A 24,363-nucleotide genomic window follows, 5' to 3' on the forward strand; every position below is an offset into this window, starting at 1 on the left:
TTTCTCTGGTTCCCTTTTGCACGAGCAGCATGGCATTTTAAGGGTGTATACGGTTCATTTAGGCAAGTCTACTTTCAAGAACACTTGGGAGATGTGTCTGTAAGCAGCTTGTGGGTGGACTGATCAAAACAGCCAAGAATTTACAGTGCCAAAAATTACATGTCAGATTCTCACTTTAAGACACCATTGAGTTCCCGATTTTCCCAGTTCTGACTCTCTGTGAAACATAATTTAGTGATACTTCAAACTGAGCCATATTAGCAAAGAGAACGAAACCAGAAATATTATTTCCATGACAACCTATCTGATAAATGCATTTATTTGTAAGGCACATCTGTCGCCAAGGGTTGCAATTATCAGTTTAACGGTAAAGAGACATTGATCCATCTATTAAGAGCAACATTAACAACAGGATAAAAATGTCTTAAAGCTCCTGTGCAAAATAACGTTAAGTACTGTACATTACATAAATGGCAAGAGGTTCCTAAACAGAGTAAGAAGAGCATCACCATGTTATTGAGGATTTTGTCTGGAGCACCAGCAACATTTAGGGGCCGATCAAACAGGAATAACAAAAATCCTTTTCAGTATTGGTGTTTCTATTAGTCTATTCTTAATGCCAAATTTGAATTCAAATGCTTATTAGGCCACTTGAAATTTGATAACCCTCATTCTAACTCCAAAACACTGACTTAACCATCTTTGACAGTGAGAAATACATAACGGATCGTGGCACTAAAGGAAAGCCACACAGTTCAGCTCCATCTCTGTTTGCACTATATTCACATTAAATATTTCATAAAATGGGGCTCATTATTAATAGAAAGATTTGGAAGAATGTTGAAGTGTGACATTTGAATTGTGCACGAGGATACTGTTGTCTGGGGTTCACAAAGCAGGCAGAGAACTAGTTAGGGGCATCTGGCAGCAATAGGTCTTTTGAGTATTGCGCATCCCTGATGTTATAGTTTGTGATGCACTTAATGCCTTTCCACAAGCTCCATGGGTCACTAGAGGTGAAGTGGCCCTGGGTTTATTTATTTATTTATCGAAGAGGTAGTTGGCTTTCCTGATGCCTGCGGCCAGCACTTTTCCTGCTTCTCGAAGTGCTGATACTTTGTACACCCTGAAGGGAGCATCCGTAGACTTCAGCAGTGCCCTGCGAGTGCTTTTGGTTCAGGTATATGGCAATTGTCTTGGTGGTGGGGAAATCATCAACACATTTTCTTATTAAACGCAGGACGGAGCAACCGTATTCCTCCACGACCACTTCTCTTTCATGAGTAGCTGCTTTCCTGAACATTTATTGTTATGCGCAAGGCAGTATCACTGGGCCATACTCCTGCCTGTGGGTATGGACTGCTTCAGAATTGGTTTAAAAGCAAGGGTCCGGTCCTCAAGAGCCCCCGTTGAACCTGTTTTAGAAGTCTGCCTCCTACAACGCTGCTGATTCAAATTATCATTATTAGGCTTCTGCAAAGCTTGCTGATAAGCTGATTATTTGAACCAGGTGCACTGGAAGAGGGAGACATCTACAGTAAAACAGGCTGGATTGGGACTCTGAAAGACCGGATTTGGCCACCCCTGGTTTAGAGGCTGGGGCAGTATGGCAATGTGGTCAGAAAAGCTGATGGGGCGGGCTCCGTATGGACAGTGTATATTCGTGCACACACAGTCGAGCATCTAATTCCCCCATGTTGATATGGCTACATGCTGGTGAAAACTTGTGAGTGTCCATCAATTTCACATGTTTAAAATCAGCGGTGACCACACATAATAACTTTGAGTGCTGGGATAGCAGGGAGATAATGAAGTTGTGAAGCTGCCGTAGGACCATGTTAGCATGAGCATTTGCATGACCTCTGGGAGCGACATAAAGTGTGGGGATGTCAACAACCATTGACTCGCAAGGCAGATTGGGTGCCCGGCTTCTAACAGTCAAAGGCCCCATTTTCCTTGGAGCACGTTCTCTAATGTTTGTGTACCAAGCTTTGTTGATATAAATACAGAGACCACCCCTGTGCTTCTTTCCCAAAAGTATAAGCCACAATCAGCTTGAACCAGCTTTAGTCCATTGATCTCAAAGGCTGCATGGAACAATTCGTCATCCCACTGGAACCACCCAACCTGAGCTGTAATAAACCCATTTTATTGTCTAGTGAGCCAACGCTGGCTTGGAATAGTGAGGGCAACGATGACTTCGTAGTCTTTAGCTGAGCTAGCCATCAAGTACATTTCCCTGGCTTTTGTTTATGCAACACTTTCTGTTGCCAGAAGCTCCCCGTGCTGTGTACCGCTCCTTTTGTAGGACTTGCAGTCTGCCAATAGCACTTTTCAATGCAGATAAAATAGTTAAACATGTTATTAGCACTAAAGTGGCATAAAAATCAACTTCAAAGTCATTGTCAAGGGGCTTAATCCAGGGACTTTAAGAAGCCACTGCACCGCAGGGTGCAGCCATCTGTATTTTCTTAAAGGATGTGAGAAACGTGTTATTAAAAAAAATGAAAATAAAATAAATAGCAAAGTCATGTTAGAAGTGCAACTTAAGAAAATGGAAGAGATTGTGAGCAGTTAAAAGGGTAGAGGCAATTACTTTTTAAAAGCTTAAACAAGATCAGAGAGTACAGTCAGAAAATATGTACAATTCAAATTTTTTCCCCTCCCTAACAGGGGCAAATGGAAGAGTTACAGGAAACAAAGATGCGCTTCTGAACGAGAAGACAAATTAATGTTACAAAATTAATGCAAATATATTCAGATTCCTTATAACAGCCCGGAGTTGATTTATTTATTTATTTTACTAAATATTTTGGTTTTTTAAAACTGCAGGCAGAAAAACAGCAAGCTGTTTAAGATTCATGAAAGATTTATTTAATTCACCAGGCAGGGAGCTTTCCTGACAACATTGTACTTGTCTTAGTGGAGCGCCGCTAGTCTGACATTCATGAGGACCACATTGGACACGATGTACAGTGTATATACGATGACATATGATTCTCCCACATCTTCCACACATTTCTCCTGAGATTGCTTTGATCAGCCGTTTATGTATTTACATAATCACATCCGGAAAGCATCTCGCGGTCTGAAAACTATGGACAAATGATAGACTTACTATGACTAAAGCATGTGATGCACTTCAAGCTCCAATGCTTTTAAAACCGGACTGGTTGAATGAAATTGCAACCACAATGCAGGGGCCAACAACTCAAAGACACCATCTTGTGATGCTGGTTTTGTCACAAAATGGAAGGATACATCTGGTTTCCCGCCATTGTTCACCTAACCTTTACTGCTCAATGGATTTCGCACTGCTTAATTATTTGAATGCCGTGCGGGTTGTTAAGTAAAATACGTTATGTTGATGATCAACAAATCAGGTACAATTTCAAAGATGGCGCCATCAATTCAAGAAGGACAAAATAATCCGTAATCACATATTGATTTTGAGATGGTCACAGTCACTGCAAGTGATCGCAAGTCTGACCTCAATTCACATTGGGCCTACCGCACTAAAGCAACTGAACTGGAAAATTGCAAACAAAATATGAGAACTATGGCGCAATTGTCAAAGAAGAAGCTGGAGTAATATTATTTTAATACAAAGAGCGGAAACTGTAGATGAAGAAAATGACAGTTTTGATACTTCAAAGGGTGTTGGTTCTACAGTACTATACAACTGTACTTGGCGTGTGCAGTACCACAGCAGAAGATGCTTCACGCTTCGCTTTTTCATCCACAGGTACACATGGAATGAAAATGGTTAAGTATTATTGTGAAACAACATGCACTGTATATACTGTATACTGTATTGTTGCAGCACAGCAATGGCGGCAACAGGCGGAATACCCCTTACGCCTGGAAACAAATACTTTTGTTATGAAAGCTTGCAATACACACAAATATTTTCTATTTGGCAGTTAGTTATATATTTAATTATTATTATTTTTAATCAGGGCAAAACTAGTGGCAAATGGTGGACCGCTCGACAACTGGTCGCCGAACCCCACACATTACGCGACAGTACGGTCTGGTTGAGTCGCGTCGCATGGAGTACAAATGGCTTTAAGGTGTCTATCGAGAAGAGCTACACTGGAAATCAGCATCCACAAAAGTTTGACAGCCCGTATAATACAATACAACATATTTCTTTGACTCTGTTTCCTTTTCATCCTTGTGTGAAGCATTACTGCAACTGCTTTCACAGGCCAGCCGAAGACCAGCTGTCCACACACTTGCATGGCTGTGTGAGTGACAAGGAGGTGCAGTGAGAGGCACTGAAGCGCTCATTGTAGAAGAGCTGCTTTGAAATCCTCCAGCTTCTTTTCTTTCAGCCCATGCAGCGCAAAAGTCCATCCACACCCACCGTGGAAACTTCCTCTGCACACAAGGGGTTCCATACTCACCCTTTCGAGCCTGCACCAAACTAAAATGTTTCTCCCAAATTAAACCAAGACTGTGACTGCATATAAATCCGGCTACAAGGTATCCCAATACCATAGCTTTGTTTAGCTTGGATTTAGCTTCTCAATCACTGTGTGTGGCCATGAAAGGGCAGGGGTGTGTGGAAACAAATTCCTACGCTTAACCCAAATGAGCATTGCATTTACAAACAGTCAAGCAATCCAAGTTTGACCCTAATGTCACAAGCTTTTCGTAAACACAATACCAATTAGGGTACCTTGGAAAATAAAGAGGGGTATTTAACTTGGGGAGTTAAACAGATTTCAACCATCTGTTTTGGAGAGCTTAGCCAATGACTGTCTCCCACTGTCTAGGTGTATTTGGTGACAAGAAGAAAACCAAACAAGAGCACTCAACCAGGAAACAAATCAGGCATGTCGAACACCAGTCTTTGCGTCACGTAGGCCATATGTCTCAAAAACCATCTCAATGTTCTACCAGTGGCAGTAACCCTGGTGAAACATTCCAGTCAAGAAGTGTGAGTAAATCTTATTTATCGACCAGACAGACAGCAAATGTAGGCATCTTGGATAACATGTTTTGCAGACACATTGCTTTATTAGAAGTCAATGCAGGCCAAGTAAACAATGTGCTTGTTATCCCAAAAGCAGTGTATTTTCAGGATGAATAATTTATTGAAACATTGTTTGTATAATATATAAATGCCTCGGCTTTGAAAGTTACAGTCCCACTTCATTTTTTTTCATGGTCTGTTACAAAGAGCCCATGCAGGTCATTCTGCCAGAGGTATTTATTAAAATTCTGACATTTGTGGGTAATGAAACGAACAGATAAATGTAATGTGAGTGGCTCCTTTTTTAGTGTCGCACTTCACAATCAGACATTTCAAGTGCCCGTATCAGTCCCGTACATACAAATGGTTTTGTTTTCCTTTACATAACTTATTTCATTTCCTCTGTCTTTTCAGCCACCTCCAACATGCACATATAGCGGAACAACACTAAAACTACACTACCTTTGTAATACAGTACAGTATTTGGGAACGAGTGGCACATGTCAAAATGCCTTGAATGTCAAATTTCACAGGGAATCGAGAGATTTCAAGGTAAATTATTTCATACATAAATCTGCAAGAAAATATTCTCGGATACTGACTAATGATAAGATGCATTACTTTAAAATGATGCAAAAGTATTGAAGTTTTAGTGATTGCCCAAATGACTCATCAGTCAAGAAACATGAAAAACAATGACGACAAACAATGTGCTTCTTAAAGTCGTATTTAAAACATACATGAATAAAATAGACAGCATTTAATTAAACATTGTACATAGTCGGGCTGTCACAAAGGAATCTTTCTAGAATTGATTAATCACTCTCTCACAAACCTTTGCCAGTTAGTGGGATATGGGCTTCCGGGGTGACAAAAGATGACCAAATTAACCCGTCAAAATATGAACACTCCAGAGTATCAACATGCTTTGCAGTATGAAAGCAAAAAAGGTTCTGAATCATAAATCACGCTGTACTCTACTAAGTAGTTCAATAGTTCTTTCATATCGATGTTGTTCGGCAGAACCCCATGTCCAAATATGGTCAAATTCATATTAGTGGTGCGTCCTGACTTTATGTTTATGCACTGTAAACCAATTTCAGTTGGTGAAAATAGCGTGAAAACAAATGCACTCCTGTTCTTGAACATACCTTGTACCTGAGAGGTGTTGCAAAACTTCGTCTATTTCCAAAGGTCTCAAGAAATCATGTAGCATAATTGTCACCTGAAAACTGCAGGTGAGATACATTTAAGTTGGCATGTTTTGTTCAAATCGGTTGCTGCAATGTCTCACTGGAGAGCGACCCTCTTAAGCCATGGAGACAAGTCTCCATTGCATCTTAATATCTGCTTAATACGTGAGGTTCAGTTGGCTGTTTTATTTATTGTACAGCACATGGCCTAAAGACCTTAAAATGAGTTTGTGAAGATGACAAAAGGACAGGTGTTTGATTTTGTGATGCATTAAAAAGCTTTTTATACGGTCAGCATTACCGTGGACTTTAAATTGGACGTCTTCCACTGGTGCCATGTATGGACTGCTTTCATCAATGCCAGCTTAATAAATTTGCATTTTTTAGCACATTAAATTAGCGATTGACTATCTGTTTGGGTGGTCTTGTGTGATTGTGCAATGCATATACAGTAGTAATATAAGGTACAATGTGACGAATAAAAGCGATGTCACAGGAACTCAAGCAAGCTGGAGTTTTTGTTGTTTTTTTCCAGAAACGTTCTCATTTTGATTGGACATCGGGAACCAATATGTGTGGCATTGACCCCTTTCAAAATGATGCCTCTTTTCTCTCTCACACAGTCCTTGCCGGCCTGTCTCTCTGGCTTGTATTACACCATCCTTAATAGCACCAAACTGATCACCACTCCCTGGAGGCACCCTCCGTTAGCAAGTGCCGAACGCTTCTTTTCTCAATACCCCTCTCAAGCCTGAGAGCAGTGAAGAAGCACCTTGATGATAACGCTGATATTGAGTTTCAGAGAAGTCATCGCTCACCATTTGAGCGACTAGTGCTGGAGGTGTTTGAGGAGGGGGAAAACGGCGCTGATAAGAATCTCCCTCTTTGTCTCAGAGTGGTGACCTGCCCTGCTGGGTCAAAATCCTGAGAAGCTAACTGCTATGGAGGTGTTGAGAAATTGAAGGATGATGTGAAACGGGCTATAGAGTTACTATGATCTGCAGAGCGGGGCCGCACATTTGCTTCATTGCCCAAAGCATTTTTTTCTCTTTAAGGCAATTGGAGCGTCTCTCTTCTTTCCCCAACTGAGGTCTCATCAAAACTTCATTGCACGCCATGTCTTGACAAACCCCTTAAGCCTTGATTCATTTGGTACACCAACTCATGGTGGCGATAAAGAAACGTGTAGTGGTGTTCATATTAGAAAACAATGTTCGAAGTACTAAACCAAAAGGTAATCTTCGTTCAAATAAGCAAACACCAGAGAATTACACATGCTTTTTGACATGGTGGCTAATGGCATAAAAGCTTGAAGGTTCTCTCCCACTTTGATGCACATCCTTTTGGGGCCACGAAAGAAAGTTGGTGAAATGCGCAATGATAAACACCCATAAACATCTGTCTAATTTTACTTAGAGGCTATTAGTGTGCCATACTGAGAGGCGCTTTCATTCTCTCTGAGTGAGACTCTTCTCATCTATAAAACATACAGGTTACACAGAGAGGTAGCTCTAAACTGCCAGTTTGCTCATTTAGTAATATCCAGGGAGTTCCACTATTAGGTGTTCATTTTCCACTGGCTGGCCTCTTGTTGCCCTCTTGTCGGGGGTGGGGGGTCACACTGCTTTGGGGTCATGAATCGGGGAAAAAAACTGACTGCAATGTTTCTGTTGCAGTAAACCATTTTCATACTGTCAATTCTGTAGTACATGGCCCAATGACAACGATTCTAATTCTAATCTTCAAGATTCTTCACGTTTTTGAATTATTTTCAAATGTTCTTATTCAACAAAAATTACAGTTGCGATCGCTGTTTCAAGCATTAAATCGAAGTCAACTCAAATAAATTCTTTACTATAATAGTGTACATTAAATACGCACTTATGAGTCTAAACACTAATTAATAGTGTGTTTGGAGAATATGAGTTAAGCAGCAAAATCCATCCACTTTCAGCCATCTCATGGGGCGGCCATTTTGCAATTTGCTCTTGACTGAACATGACAGCACAGTGGCTCAGGGCTCAGCTAATGGCCATTCAAGTATCACATGACCAAACTCAGAAAATAGGTACGCCGTGATTGGTCATTAACTGATCACTCAGCAACAATGATGTCATTTTCAGTCAACAGCATGGCAAAATGGCTGCCCGAGAATGAACAGGTGAATGTTGCCGCTTGATTTGTATGCCAAAAACGCAGTATTAATCAGAATGCCGTGTTTCGACTAGTGGAGTGGCATAGAACACATAGTGATGACAATTTTTGCACCAACTTCGCCCTTTAACAAGATGACGTATCTATAATTCTTAACAGATAGATATTGTGACTAAATGCCAGGTGATTAATTTAAAGGGATCATAAAAATTAAATACAATCTTGGCTGAAACAGGGTGGTTCTGACATGTGTCTTCTATAAAAAATAAATAAATAAATACAATTTTAAAAAGAAGCCATCAGATTCGATATCTGCTGCAGTCTGGTGTATTTTTAATCAACAAAACTGCCCAGCCACTGGGTAAGTGTAGCAGTTTGAGGATAGACATGTACTGCCTGATTATCTGGGGAACATGGGAAATTACATCTGGTGATACACAACACACTCGTCCAAGTCCCCTACCCGTCATAACTTCCTCTAATCTCTCGCTCTTCATCTTCTCTTCCTCACCTGGAAGATTTCAGAGGAACCCTATAAATAAAACAGTCACTACATTGTCTTTGCCCTATGAAAGGGGAAAAAAACAGATGGCAATCAAAACAGTACTTAGTCAACTTCCCCAAATTATACTCTTAACAAAGAACCTGCTTCAGTCAGTAAGACAATGATGGATGGTATCTCCAGGGCTCATATCAAAAAAATGGTTGCTTCACACTATTTACAACAATAGAATTTAGCCACTTGAGGTGTAATTAGCGTCACAATCAGCCAGATCATAAAGCAGTGACCTAGATACAGCTTATAGCACGGTGATTGCAATGTTTAGCAGAGGTGGGTGGAGTAGCTAAAAATTGTACTCATGTTAAAATAATGTTACATTTGAATATAACTCAAAAGTAAAAATATTGACTCAAGCAAAAGTAGACCTGCAAATAAATACGAGAGTAAGTACTCAAGTACTGATTAACTACTGAGTAACATCTGATTAGATCAGAGCATGAACATCAAGGAAAAAAAATAAAATGAGATCTGTAACTTCAGATATTGCCCAACAACATCAACTACACAGAAATAAATTATGTTCAGGCAAATTTAGCCACAAGAAATGGTATTTGTTCAAACTCGGGGGGACATACAACGTAAAAGGCATAATGGGCTCACCAGGTAATGATTTACAGAGACGTGAACAAGGCTGCTCGGTGCCTGAAATGCCGTTCATTTTCGTAGTCTGCAGGCTAAACAACTATAGACCAGCGGTTCGGTTTCAGATTTGAAATGCCACTGTTTCCTCCACTGTTTATGTAAAATCTTTTTTCACCTTCAAAACTTGGGTGCGGCCATGGAGACTGTGTGTAGTCAAGGGACATTCTGGCTCCATTTGATTGGTGGGAGAGGGAGAGAGAGACTGCAAGAAACACCGCTAGTGGATTGGTGTAACAGAGTGATGTGGCAGCACCCGAGGCACAAGTTTTTTTCTGACAAACCAAAACAGTTTGAGGAAGCAATCATGAACACAAAAAGTATCAGGCGGAATAATAATACATTTTATTTGTGGGAATGTAGCTCATTAAGCACGTTAAAAATAGCATGGTTTTTTTTCTGAACAAAAACATGAAAGTAAAAAGTGTGTTGCATTAATACTACTCGGTTCAAAAAGGTACGAAAGTATTGTTTACATCGACTGTCACAACCGATCTCTGCTGCAGAGGCAGGTAATATTCTTTATACTTATTGATTCAGGCCATCTTTTACACAATCCATATATCTTCACATGGTTGCGAGAGATGTTCTTCATCCAGAAAAATATTCAACTGTCACCCACAGTATTGGGAATTCTGATCCATCACAAAGGCTGTGTGGTCTTACACTTATTGGAGATCGTAATCTGCTTTGTTTGCTCATGGATGGGGACCGAGATTCTATTAGAGAGATTAAATTGTTTCCATGGCCAGCTGAGGCATCAAAGGCCAACTAAATTGCAACCCCTAAGTTGAGTAGGTTTCTCTTAAGTCACTTATTTGTCCGTTTCATCATGCTAATGGCAGAAGCCATCATCCCATTATAGTGCCACAGCTGAGTGAGGTCAGACAAACGCAGTTTGTTGGAGGTTGCACAACCTGCAAGTCAAGTCTCACTGTTCTTCGTGTGTACATGGCAACAAATCATCAGCTTGTCTATAGCTACTCTCGAAGCAAACCTTTGAACCCTGCTGCATTAACGACTGCATTTTTCAAACTCGTTTACACTTATTGAAAATTCCTGGCTATACTGTAATGTGTTATCAAACACAATCTTGTCTCACTAAAATTGGTTTGGTTGCCTGAGGAATTTTATACACCATCAAATCAGGATGTGCAACTTAAATGATGGGGGGGACAATTGTTTCATCAGCGCTACTGGGGGCCCCAATATAGGACCATCCACTTATTCACCAGATGTATCACAAAAATGCTATTTTAAGTATGAACAAAACACGTGCTTATGGCTGTTCTTTATTAAACCAACACATGCGTGTAGTATCTTGAACTTTATTTGTTTTTCATGTGACATTTCACATATAAAATATCAGGCATTTAACAAGAAAGGGTTTGAATAATCAAAAATTAACCACACACTGCGATTTGTTTTTGCAGTGCAAAGGGCTCATGCATAAAAATTATACATTCAAGGATGGCACAAAACCGCTGAACACCAAACCAACATTACGTGCAAAAACTAATTTGGGTTTTTTTCCACACAAACATCTATTCACTCAAAAATGATATTATTCAGGTACTATGCCTGTCCTGCATGTTGTTCCAAATACACAGCCCCCCCCCCAAAAAAAACCCTCATTAGGCCTACTCACCATTTTAATATAGGCCGGTGCAAGACCCGATGCAAGTGCAACAGAGCCATGTCTGCCATCTAGTACTGAATGGTAATGTTATGAATTAAAACTATACAGTGGAAACCACTTGATGCGGGGTTTTAGGGACCAGGCCAGCCAGCTAATGGCTAAAATCACCTTACAATTGACGACCATTTGAAATTAATTGGGGATTTTTTTTTTAAGCTAAAAAACTAACCTCAAACAAAACACAGATAAACCTAAAGGTTTAGGTTGTGTATTAAAATCAGTGAATAACTGAATCCACAGGTTATGGTTGAGAATCCCCCCTCACCCCTCCTATTTAAAAAAAATATTCAAGGGACAACTCAGTGTGGTATGCCCATCCCTGCTGTAAATCATGATCAATGTGAATATTCTAAGCACGCAAGGCAGAGTCACCTCAGTAATACTTTAAAGACCAATTGCAATCAAATCTTTACCCGCTTGAAAGAAAAACAATTACAATGCAGTGACTGAGATCACTTTTGTACTGAATCTAAATGATAGAGTTCGCTTGTGCCCATTAGTCACATGATAGTAATATAAAAATATTGATTTAGCAGTAAGATCACTCAGGATTATGTCAATCAAGATTATTAGTCATTTCTCCTGGACATTTCTCAGACATGATACTGTTCATCATTGCCACACGAACACTGACGTGTTTCTCATTCCACAGAAGGAAACATTTTATCTATAATGACTCCACATTCCCGAAGCCCTACAGTAACCACACAATCACTTGTGTCAACAGAAGAAAACCCATTTCATCAGGATGCCCAGTCACTGCTTAGCATCCATGAGGACAACAACTGTGCAGCCAAAATGACCTGGAGAGCAATTGATGATTATTGGCTTTCACTGCATTTGGCGGGGGAGTTTTTCATTAATAGACAGAGAATGTTCAATTAAAAGGTCACTTCATCATGGACATATTACATCACTGGAGTAGGGACACATACACACAGACAAACAAAATACCGGTACTATACAGTGGCAGAGGAAATCTAAGTAGAATGTTTTGATCATCCATTTAGATTTCAAGAATTGAAACATAAGTAACTTAAATAAATCACTGTGGTACATTAACCTTAAAAAAGGAAGAAAATAAATCAAAGGCCACTATAACTTTTACTGAGCTTCACTGTGTTTATTCATTCATTCTAATTTCAAAACAGAAAGCATGAGCAAGTCGATGGATGATTTTTTTTTGTTTTTATTTCATTCATTTGCATGGTTTTACGAGTAATAATTGCCAAACTGTCATTGAGAAACTTGCAAACTTCACGTCCAAAGTCAAACTGCCATAAAAAGCACTTTTAAACAGATTCATTCACAGCAACTTAGTGGAGGTTAAAACAAAAAACAAACGAAAAAAACCCCAACAACAACAATAATTTACAGCTCACATTCTCAGACGGTATACAATGAGATGGTAGTTAGATAAGGAGAAGGTGAGCAAATGAATATGCTGACATCCATAAAGATTGCAATGCCTGGGCAACAAACAAGTATTTTTCAAACCATTTCCCTCAACCTCGCTTCATTAATTTCAACAACTGTAAATGGTTGTCCATCTACTGTATATGTGCCCTGCAATTAGCTGGTGACCATTTCAGGGTGTACACTGCCTTCCGCCAAAAACCGCTGGGATAGGCTCGTGCATGCGTGCGACCCTCCTGGGGATAATCAATTCACATAACGGAGGGATGGATGGATGGAGTACTTCCATACTCCTCTCAGAGAAAAAAAAAACAACCAAAAACAATCTTTTATCTGCATACTTGCAATGGTATGTCGGGTCATGGGCTTTCCAGGATGTAGTTAGCCTAAATTGGCACTATTTCAGCATGGTTTAATTAAAAAAAAATGCAGCAGCTCAATACTGGATAGTTTTTAGACTGCTAAACATAAGCAGGTGCTGACAATCTACAAGACGTCTTGAATGTTCTATTCATCTCCTAAAAGGAACATCCGAGGGTAAGCATAAAAGGAGCATTGCTACAGCTGAACCTAAGAACCCTCTCAGCCACCCCTTGACAAACCAGGGCTTCCATTGGATATGTCAGTGATCGGTGGGGCCGCAGTGCCCCCTAGAGGCACATTGAGCAAGCACTGATTAAGTCACACTGCTGCTGCATGCAATTGCAGAGGATTGATACTCCAAGAATAAATATATTTAGTTAGTTATTTGGTTGTATTCAAAACCTGCTCTGCTTCAAACATGTACAACATGCTCCTGACATTAAGTGACATTTTGATGTGAAATGTGTCAATACTAAATCTAGTGCCAGTTTAGAAAATACAGTCGCTTTTTTTCTGGCTCCAGGAAAGACAATTAACAGACAATCTATCCAATTTCCACTTCATAATCACCTAAAAGTACTTGGTCGTAGATGCCCACATTGTATCCCACCAAGCACCCTCTAACCATCTATGGTAATGCATGTGCAATATATGTACTATAAAAATTATTTTAAGATTGACTTTCCGCCCACTATAGTATGATTGCCAGTTCTGCATAAAAACAAAGGCATTTACTGCTCGATTATCCCCGGAACATAAAAAATTATATCTTGTGATCAAAATCACTGCCGGTCAGAACTATCCTTCTGATAGGATAGACTATGACTTCCTCTTCAGCTTTTCTTTCGTCGCTATTTTTTTCTTTTTTGAAGTTGTCAGTGCAAGCCTGTAAATACACCGTCAGTGAGGATGAATGGAATTTAGGAAAACTTTTTTTTTTTAATGGATGCAAACAGATTTTTCTCCGTATTCACTGACTGGCCACAACTTCATGACTCCACAATCTTCACCAAAAGTTCCATTAAAAACTCTTCCTCACCAACAAAGACAATGTGACATTTTAGTTGACACAGTCAGAAAGTTTGCAATCTAAAAATAATACTGTTGTTATAGTTACTAAAACTGTCATTATTCCCTGACAGTATTCGTGAGTAATCTGTGAAAGGGAGAAGGAAAAAAACAAAAAAATACCCTGCCTGACGAAAAACAACCTATCATTGTCACTGTGGGACTTAAGTGTTTCAATAACCCATTGTGCACTTGCGGCCACACTTGTGGTAGGCACACACCCAAGGCCTTTCAGAAAATAAGACTTCAAACCGATACAAAAGTTTGTGAAATAACATTCCAATATGAATGACATGCTTTTTAGAAGTAGCAAGGTAACAGGTTAGCACAAGCAAGGATGTACCTAAGATTAGTGAGTGCAAGTGCACCACAAATTAATGACACCTCCTGAGTCATGCCTTCTGTTTCGGATTGGTTGTTTTTCCTCAAGCGTGGTGGTTTCTTGAAAATTAGAGGCACAAGATGGGCCATAATGAGTTTCAACGAATAACAAAAAGTTCATTTTCTTTTTCTTTCTTTGCGAACTCACTCTTATGCTTTGGGGCCGGCTGTTTGTCTCTGCTGTACGGCCCTTTGTTCCCTATAAAGCACATTATTGGCTCCTGTTTCTCACATAACACCAATGAAAAAAAATTGCATTTCGATCATTCCTGTAGCTGTGTCGAAATGCAATTACCGGTATCTTTACTATAGCATTTAACATCTCTGAAAGTAGCAGATGCCTTTTTTAGCTTCTCCTTTCCGACGTGCATCCCAACAGCAAACAAAACGGAATATGCGAATCCTATAGGAAGACAAATACTGTAAGTAAGGAAATTGCTCAGACTGCAAGGAAGAACACGACACGCAAATATTACAAAACATAACTGAAGGCAGACTTCACACAGTATGCAAAGAATTAGGGACGAGGTTGCCGCGTGGGACATTTCATTTTACCGTGGAATACATTTGTATTCTGCTTATTATACAGCTGAAGCTGCTCCGAGGCAGTGTGGATATGCTTTGTTTTTGCAAATTTGCATGGCATGTTTTAACTTGGTCTGGTTGTATGACTGAGCGCAAAATACTCCAGCTGGTGTGATACTCATGATCACCTTTGTGAAAAGATTGCGCCCCATTAACTGGACCTAAAACAGGACCCAACGTAGCCCTCCGCCTGGGTCATTTCACTGTTCAACAGAGCAGCACGTTCTGTGAAAGCAGCAGCATTGACCGTCATTCATCGTGTGACAGTGGAACAACCACAAATGTGTGTTGTCATTTAGCTTGGAGCCAAATGAGTTTGAATTTTTTGTGAATATGCAGGAATAGAGCCACTGAAACACTGCCTCTGATGACAGTTAATCAATCACAGGGCACAAATATCCCCCACCCAAAAAAAAAAAATTCAAAAAATGGAAGCACACGAAGAAAATCCAAACTCCATTCCGAGATGCTCCAAGAACCTTGATCTCCTGCCTCCGTGACAGTGGGGCTGACGACTATTTCAACAAGCTGCCTAAAAGTCACCAAAGGTGAAGCAAATGACAGTGAAAAGACCTTACGTTGTGAGACATTTGCACATTCCGAGGCAGTGTGGATATGCTTTGTTTTTGCAAATTTGCATGGCATGTTTTAACTCGGTCTGGTTTATGCAAAACTAGTGTCACAAAACTTGGTTGAAGAACCAAACAATAGTAAACAGTGGGTCTGGAGCAGTTTGGAAAAAAAGAAGAAAAAAAAAGCAAAGAAAAGAAAAAGGACAAAAAAGAAAAAATGTCTCATTTAGACAGTGGAGTCGGTCTATGGTGTGACCGCAGACACCGGAGCCCGATATTGTCTTATGACTTTCAACATGTAAGCGGCTTTAGAAGAGCCATCCGCCAAACAGAATTAAGGGAGCATTAAAAATTCAATGACTCTAATAATTAAACTTTAACAGAGGACATAAAGAAAAACTGACACCCTCTAAAAGCTGTCGGCCACCTCTATTACAGTGGAACCGCAAGGGCTAATAAAATCATGAACCTTTGTAATTCATTTTACACTGTTGTTTTGACTAAGAACCTTAATACACCCTGGAACTCCGATATATGAACCATTTTTAAGTCACTTTTTCTTTCCATAGTTTGGTTGGTCCTGCGACTTGTATAACAAGAGCACGGACTTCATAAATGTAATTGTTCCTCATCCATTGTTCATATTTTGGGTTTGAGTTAGATCATTGCAGGTTGGTTCACAGAAATAAAGCCACAATTGCCAAAGAAAATGTTTTGGTTCTGAGCTTATCGTGGAGTAATGAACATTGATTCTGTTACCGAGTTGTGTGTCACGCATAATCTTTAGTAGATCAGAAAGTCTTTGTTATTGGGTAAAAACCTCGTATGTCTATTAACTAAACCAATTTTGACTTTTCGTTGACTAAAACCTTTTTGACTTTTCGTTGACTAAAACTATCATGAATCAGAATGACTAAAATGTGAGAACCTCAAAAGCATTTTTTCCTAAAAGACTAAATCTAAAACGGCTGCCGAAAACCACACCATTAAAAGTCCAGCTGTTCACGTTTCCAGAGTTTTAATACTTTTGTAGTCACATCTGACAGCACAAGCTATCGTGTGCAGATTTCTTTGTTCAGTTCTAAGTAAGGAGAAGGGTACAAAACAATTTCTAAGTTCAGAATATGTCATAAATATGCCACTGAAAGAAGTTATCATCAAGCGAAGAAAATATGGCAAATAGTGACATTACCAAGAACTTGATTTGCCTCCAAAACGTGTTCAAGTCCAAGAGGCAGACAGGAATATTGAAGGAACTACAGGAAATTCTGCCAACTAATTGCGCATGTGCAAAATGAAGTATAAATATTTCAGACTTTCATAAGTGAAGGTCTGAAAAATCCCCCAAAAATATCTAGCTGTTAATGTTTTGTAAAAAGGATGGTGAGAATAAGTGGCTAAGAAAGTGAATGATGTTTATTAATATGTTTCCTATTGCCTTGAATTAAAACAAATGTAAAAGACCAACTTACTTTTCTTATAAATCATACTAAGATTTGAGTCTGGATCACTTGACATCAAATTAGACTTGATGCACCCTGTGAGCTACAATGAGTTGGTCCCTTGGATTATAGAATGTAAAAGTGGACATTGAATACATTGTTACATAGCAACAAGCTTATATATATATATATATAAATAAAAGCACAAGAGTGTAAAGTCTGACGCACCATGTAGGTTGTGCGCAGACAAACTTGAGAACATTGCATAATTTTGTGTACTGCCCACAAAAAAAAAAAAAAAAAGCAAATCTGAGAAGGTTTTTCCTTCTCATCTGCCATTACCTAACTTCCAACTGCCAAGGTATTTCACTAAGTGTAAGAGATCCTACCACAGGCATACACAAAAAGGTGTTGTAGTCTGTACAAATAAAAACGCCAATACTGTATACATTCAATCGTCACACCAAGCTAGGGACGTTTTGGCTTTTGGATGAAATCGCAGGATGAATTTATTGGGAAACATAAACTGACCTTTTCTGAACTTTTATTTCTAATCAGTGGATTAAACACAAATTGTGAATCTCACCATTGACGTTGGTGAATAACAGCCATTTCAAAAAAAAAAAGTTTTTTTTTGTCAGCTGAAATACAGTACTCACTAACGCACTATTTGTTGTGCTCAGGCCAATCCACTAAGAGCATTTTTTTTGCCAGTATTTGATGTCACACCCAATACTTCGATTTTCATGAACAGAACACGATAGCCACGACATGTTGATAAATAAGGCATCTTCGGGCACGGAAGATCACCAACAACCTCTTAATAAGACCAAAGGCAAAGTACTTACCAGCATTGACAATGGCATCCAACTCCAGGACAGTTATGTCTCCTTTGTAGAGAGAAACTTTCTCATTGAGACCACCTGTGCCTGTCAAAACGTTCCCATCTTCTCTTCCTTCAGCTAAGTGGAGAAATAAAAATAGTAATCTCACCACAATATATTAGGATGAGTTCAGATGCATGTAATTTAATCATTGATTCAATATAATGTTTCAAAATATAAAATCAAGTGAACAGCTTTGTGTGGTATTTACAATGGAATATTGTTGAGCACAAACATTGAAAAAAACGAACACAGAATATGCAGTGCTCCACAATTAAGGATGAGCCGGACAAATTAAAATCGGCCAGTTATGGCCCTTCCAACATCGAGGATTGTTCTTACCTTTATGTACTCTTACCATTTACAGCAGTGGCAAACAAACAATGGTTTTCTTAACAATATATAATGTGAATCAGTAGACCAAGTCATTCTACTGACCTGTAATTCAAATCAAAATAAATCTTAATTTTCAAATACAATTGCAAATTCCTGGATGTCACATTTTTACACAAACCCACAAGTCATGTTTTGTCCAAATTCATTAATGAATTACAAAATAAAAAACGTAGTGCAGCATAAATAAAACAAATGTGACAGTTAAATATGACACATTCAACCACTGGTAACACAAAACACATGATGAGGATTAACGTCCTAATAAATCAATTAAATTCATTGCAGCATCCAAGGAATCCCGGGAACCAATTGGCTTTACCATCATTACGAAAGATATGAACAGTATTTTATTTTGTCACTGTAGAAAAGGCTACAAATTCCTCAGTATGTTAACCTTAGGGCTACTAATGTATGTACTTTCTTGCGTGAAAAGCGAGTTCATGTAAGTCACACGTTGCACACTGTCACAAGTGGCTTGAGGAGACGGAGTCGGCCACACAACATGACGTCTGGGGCTAGCATAAGCATGGTGTTGTGACTTTGTTTAGAAGTCTGTGGTGACGATCAGTAAAATGTGTCTGTAACGTTGCCATCACCAGCGTCGCTGAGCTGCACTGAGCTGCAACTGCACATCCAACCACAGCAGTTGAAATACACTCATTAATAATACCCTCTGATAATGAGAAGTCACTGTTTATCAGACCATCCACAGTTAGGGTTTTATTAAATAAAATGGAAACATGTCCAGAACCTTTCCCAACATTAAAAACAGGATCAAGTCCAAAGTTAAAAAAAGCAACATTTTGCTGAGCTTAATTTATTGGATAAGGCTATTTTATTTGCTGCTGCTTTGTTTTGTGCACTCTCACAGTCTACTACTATCTATGCACTGTTTTGCAAGCTAACAGTCAATCAGAGTGATCAATTGTCACAATTTGCATCGTGTGGTTGATGGCTCATTCATTCAAGTCATAGCTAAAAAGCGCACTGAGACAAAAATGTCAAAATTCTTCACACTGTAAAATGCATTCGTGCTTTGACCAGAGACCATCAGTCATTTAACGTTATTTTTTTCACCCCTCTTTAGCTACAATTTAATGTTCTGCAACTGTATATAAAGGCAGGTCAAGATAGTTGGAGTCAGTATCCTGTCAAAAAAGTCATAGCCTGGCTGGTCCAATTAAGCATTTTCCTCATACCCGTTCACCGGCAAGTATCTGACTGCACTGTAATGCAGGAATTTGACCAGCAATGGTGTCTTCTCTTACAGTAGTTATCTTCTCTCCAGGTTGGAATCTTGTCCAGACTTATATAATCTTGACGACGATAGCCCTCTTTGCGTCTCTCATCGCAGTCCATGCGAAGAAGTCTCTCTATTAAAAGAAAGTAAAAGTATTATAAAAATGAACATGCCAGCCAATCCCGCTACAGACCAAGGACAATAATCTGTACAAATCACACACATGCACCATTTTCACAAACATAAAATGCACAAAAAAGTCTTGTGCATTTTATGTTTTATGTGTGAAGTCTTAAATTTCCAACAAAATTGACAGGGCACCTAATAATGTGGGTGGCCTTGTGTATGCACCAAGTTTCAAAATCTGTGAATGCTGTTGTGAGACTTCGATGAGGGCTCCGCTTGACTGCCTAATGTTGTGCCGACATGCTGCTTATATAGAGGAAAAGCAGACGTAACTGAGGACAGCATGCGGACGTTAAAGTGGGAAGGGTGGGCGTAAAAGAGGATGCTAAAGGCACACCCTCAGCAAGTGTATATTGTACGTGAATTGTGCAAAACTATGAAGAGACACACTTACGAAGCACAGTTTGAATTGTAAGTTATTAATTACGCGGAAGACCATGATAATCAAGCAGCTGCAAGAGAATTCAAGATCAACGAATCCATGGTGCTTGGTGTTTTTGTTTTATGAAACGGCGCTCTGTATCAATCGGGCAAGGACGACCGTCCTTGACACTCCACCTTTTAATACGGTGTGCCGTATATATATATATATATATTAGAGCTGTCGGTGTAGCGCGTTTTTATTGGCATTAATTTAAATGAAATTTAATGGGATTAATTTTTTTCTCGCGAGATTAACGTGGCACACGTCACAGCGGATGTTACGTTGCTCTATAAATAAACCGGAAACAAAACAAGCGCGCTGCACAGGTCCACGCATGTTTGTTTTGCCAGCCATGGCAGCGCGAGACACCGAAAACGGATACTTAAAGAGTTTATGAATGGAAAGTTTACTTTTAAAAAGTTGCCAGATTGTTCCACTGACGAGACCAAAGTTACCTGTATGTTTTGCAATAGTAAACTGAGCTATCAACATAGCACGTCGAGTCTGAAATACCACTTAATGGCCAAGCACACAGCTGACGTGAGTACTCCGCCCCCTCGTCTAAAACAGACAGCTATGGATCATTTCAAAGCGAAGAAAATGGATAACACGACAAAGAAAAAATTTGCTGAAGCCATAGCTAAATGCATGGTGACTGCATGCGAGCCCGTCAACATTGTCCACAGCTCGACTCAAGCTGAAATCATTCGCATTGCATCTAACGACTCCACTACAGATTACCAGCGAGAGCCTCCATTACAAGCTATGAACAGAAATTGTATGTAGCGGAGAAGGCTAAGTTACACCAAGCGGGAGAAGAAACTGTTTCAGGAGAGAAATAAGAGACTAGGTTGATGAGCCTCTGGTGAATAAAGAGCAGGCATTCTGTTCAGTTCGATGTATGCCACTGACGCGATTGTTACTTGTTTGGAACTATTTTGTGTGGAAGGTTACCGTGTTCCGTGTCCATATAAATAATGGGGGTGGAGCTTCTCTGTGTTCGTCTGACAGCGACGGTGCGCTGAGGCACATCGAGAGTTCAGCGGTGCAGTCGTAGCGACCATACTGAAAAGAAAACGTCTCCCGTGTTGTCATCTAACCAAGTGTAGTCATCCGAAATGATGTCTACACAAAACTGTAGAGAGACTTGTGCGCAAGAAGGACCAACAGAATCAACATAGCCTGACTGCTGTGTTCAAAGCAAATTTGAGAAAAACGAAGTATGCAACCATGCCTTAAATCCACTATAGGCTGAGTACTAGTTTACCTTAGATGTGCACTTTATAATGTTATATTGCTCTGTTTTGAGTCAATAAAAAGAGCTGTTAAAGCAGCTGTTGTGTGACAAAATATTTTTTTCACTGTTGTTGATGGACAGTAATATTGTGTGAGAGATTATGTGTGAATAACTGCTCCAAGTGAAAAATGTTCATGTAAAATTGAAAATTGAAATTGTTATTTCAGAAAATATTTGCACATAGAAAACTGATTCATGATTCCATGTTGATGAGAGCATTAAAATGGGGGAAAAAAATAGGACAAAAAAATATAAAAGGAAATTCAAAAACGATGAAAAAAGCGTGAGTAATAACGATGAATTTTTAGTTCATTTGAGTTAATTATGACAGTTGCGTTTTTAATTAGATTAAATATTTTAATCGTTTGACAGCTATAATATATATACTGTGTATATATATATATATATATATACTGTCGACAGCTGGGCCCCCGTGACCCTTGTGAGGATAAGTGGATTGGAAAATGAATGAATGAATATATATATATATATATATATATATATATATATGGTGCGTGTGTGTGTGTGTGTGTGTGCGTGCGCGATTGTCTGTGTGTGTATGTGTGCACGTTTTCTGAAGCTGAGCCATGATTGGACATTCCCTGAGCCCTGAGGAACTGCTGTCATTCTCAGTCAACAGCAAGTGGCAAAATGGTCGCCAAGATGGTTAAAAACGGGTCAATTTTGCTGCTTAACTCATATTCCATAAACACAATATTAATCATAGTGCCATGTTTATACTAGTGAAGGCAGATAGAACATATTGTGAAGACATTTTTGGGGTCAACTTCTCCTTTAATAATTAAATCATTAAAATGATACACTGCACTGTACTATTTAATGACAGTCATGAATGTTCCTGTAACAAAATTTCACTTCATTTTCAAGACCATGCGTACACAAGTTTTTTTTAACGTCGACATCAAAGTAAATGTATAAATTAGCATTGCATGCACGAAGAGAGATAGGCCTTTGCAAATGATAATATTGCCCCTGAGAAGTTCAAGGGCACCTCACAGGGGCTCAAGAAGAAACTAATATTGAGGCAATAACCGTATTGTCATACATTTGGTTTCTATTATCTTTTTACGTGCTTCTTTGCCATTTTTCTCCTTATTGCATTGACCATATAACTACATCCAGATGAGGGGGGCAACTAACGATTATTTTAATAAATTGATTAATCAGATGTTGTGTTTGTTTGTGCCCTTTATTCAAAAACCTTTACCAGACACCCTTGAAATCATGGCACACCACTAAGGTCATAGCAGCAAGTATTTCCAAATGCAAGCAAAAGACAAAGCCTGGTCTGGTTTGTCTGGTCCACTTTAGTGAATAATGTGAGTAGCATATATTGCAGAAATCTATCCATCCATTTTTTTATTTTATGCTTGTCCTCATTCAGGTCAAAGGTGAGACTGGTTGCCATCCAATAAAGGGCACATGTAGAGAATGATTCACCTTCACATTTAGGGCAATATCAAGTCTTCAATTAACATAAGAAACATGTTTCTGGAATGTGAGAGGAAGACTGACTACCCAAAGCATGCAATTGACACAAGAGAAGGCCTTAGATTCAAACCCCGAACCTCAGAACTGCGAAGCATTCCTGCAAACCACCAGCTGATCATGCTGTCCTGCACAAGTCAACATGCATCAATAAAAATGTCTATTTAGGTGGTCATAAAGTTTGCGTAATACTATTTTACCCGTCGACACAGGAGTACACACGCGGTTTGGACCAGCACTGACTTAGTAATCAATTGCACATGTGCTATACCTGCACCTGTACCCGACAAGAGTAAATAACAGTTAAGGTGCATAAAATGTCAAGGTGCTAGAATACACATTCTTGCAAATGATAAAGCATTTGTTGCCTCGCAGCCGTTGTGCTGTTTGGCTCAAGAAACCTTAGCACATGTGGATGTTAATGAGCACCACACGTCGCGTTGAAGCGTGCAACGACGTTACTCCGACAGGTGAATGTCAAAGAAACCGGTCACCAGGATCATGCAAGCTACATACGAAGTAGCCTGGGCAAGAAGAGACAATGTTGTTTCCAACGCGAAATACGCAATAACGGTAGCCAAGCAGGCGCATCCTCACAATGTGACCACTTGGTGTGTGGGATTAGTGCAAATGCAAAGTAGTTTGGAGCCACACGGGGAAGGGATAAGAGCGTTGGTCCATTTTTGAGCAAAATAAGAATCAACGCTGTCTGTCAGCCATGAAGAGCATAATATTCCCATTCCTCCTCAAATCAAGCCTTACCTTTTTCAGTCTTCCAATCCTTTTTCTTTTTGCTCATGCTGCCGGAGTAATTGGTCTTCGAGTAGTTGTTTTTTGACTGTGACACCCCCAGACTCACTGCGAGCGGTGTTCCGGGGGATAAAATAGAAATACAAAGTCTAACAGCCTTGTGCTGCTGCTGCTCTCACCTGTGAATCTGTCAAATTTCTACGGTGCTCACTCGATTCAACCTACCGTGATTGCGGCGTGAATTGTGTGTACGATTAGAGACCATCTGAGTGGCTGGGAAGAACGGGGAAGTGGGTTTGTGGTTGGTTGGGCTGTTCAGTCAATCAAAAGTCATCCACGCCCTGAATATGTTCGATCGGTCATTTCTGATGGTTGTGGTTCACAGCTTGTTGTTCATGGTGGGATTCAAGTCATTCAGATCAAATTCGGCGCAATATGTGACAATTACTCCAAAACACGTTGTCTTAATTTGGTTGGTTGAATGAAATAGAATATGCTGTAATTCGACTGCTAACTCAGTACTGGGGGATTCATAGGTCTTTGTTAAGTACCACATCTCCATGGTAAAATGACTAACGAGTGCAATTTAAACTTTTGGTTACAACGAAGTTACAACGAACTA

At 39.5% G+C, this 24,363-nt stretch overlaps 1 protein-coding gene across 4 annotated transcripts in view; it reads right to left on the reverse strand.

Annotated features, from left to right (window-relative positions):
* Positions 1–23,961, reverse strand: part of macrod2 (mono-ADP ribosylhydrolase 2) — a 372,441-nt gene extending 348,480 nt beyond the window's left edge. For all 4 annotated transcript variants that reach the window (XM_086122657.1, XM_086122655.1, XM_086122656.1 and 1 more), the window contains exons 1-3: positions 23,754–23,961; positions 19,604–19,708; positions 17,904–18,017 (exon numbers count right to left, since the gene is read on the reverse strand). In XM_086122657.1, coding sequence (XP_085978783.1) covers positions 17,904–18,017; positions 19,604–19,708; positions 23,754–23,790 — 256 coding nt within the window. In that variant the 5' untranslated portion in view covers positions 23,791–23,961. The remainder of the gene's footprint in view (positions 1–17,903; positions 18,018–19,603; positions 19,709–23,753) is intronic.
* Between the last annotated feature and the right edge of the window lie 402 nt (positions 23,962–24,363).

This window comes from Hippocampus guttulatus, chromosome 10 (assembly GCF_054856545.1).
Source record: "Hippocampus guttulatus isolate MCC_2025c chromosome 10, RoL_Hgut_1.0, whole genome shotgun sequence".
Lineage (NCBI taxonomy): Eukaryota > Metazoa > Chordata > Actinopteri > Syngnathiformes > Syngnathidae > Hippocampus > Hippocampus guttulatus.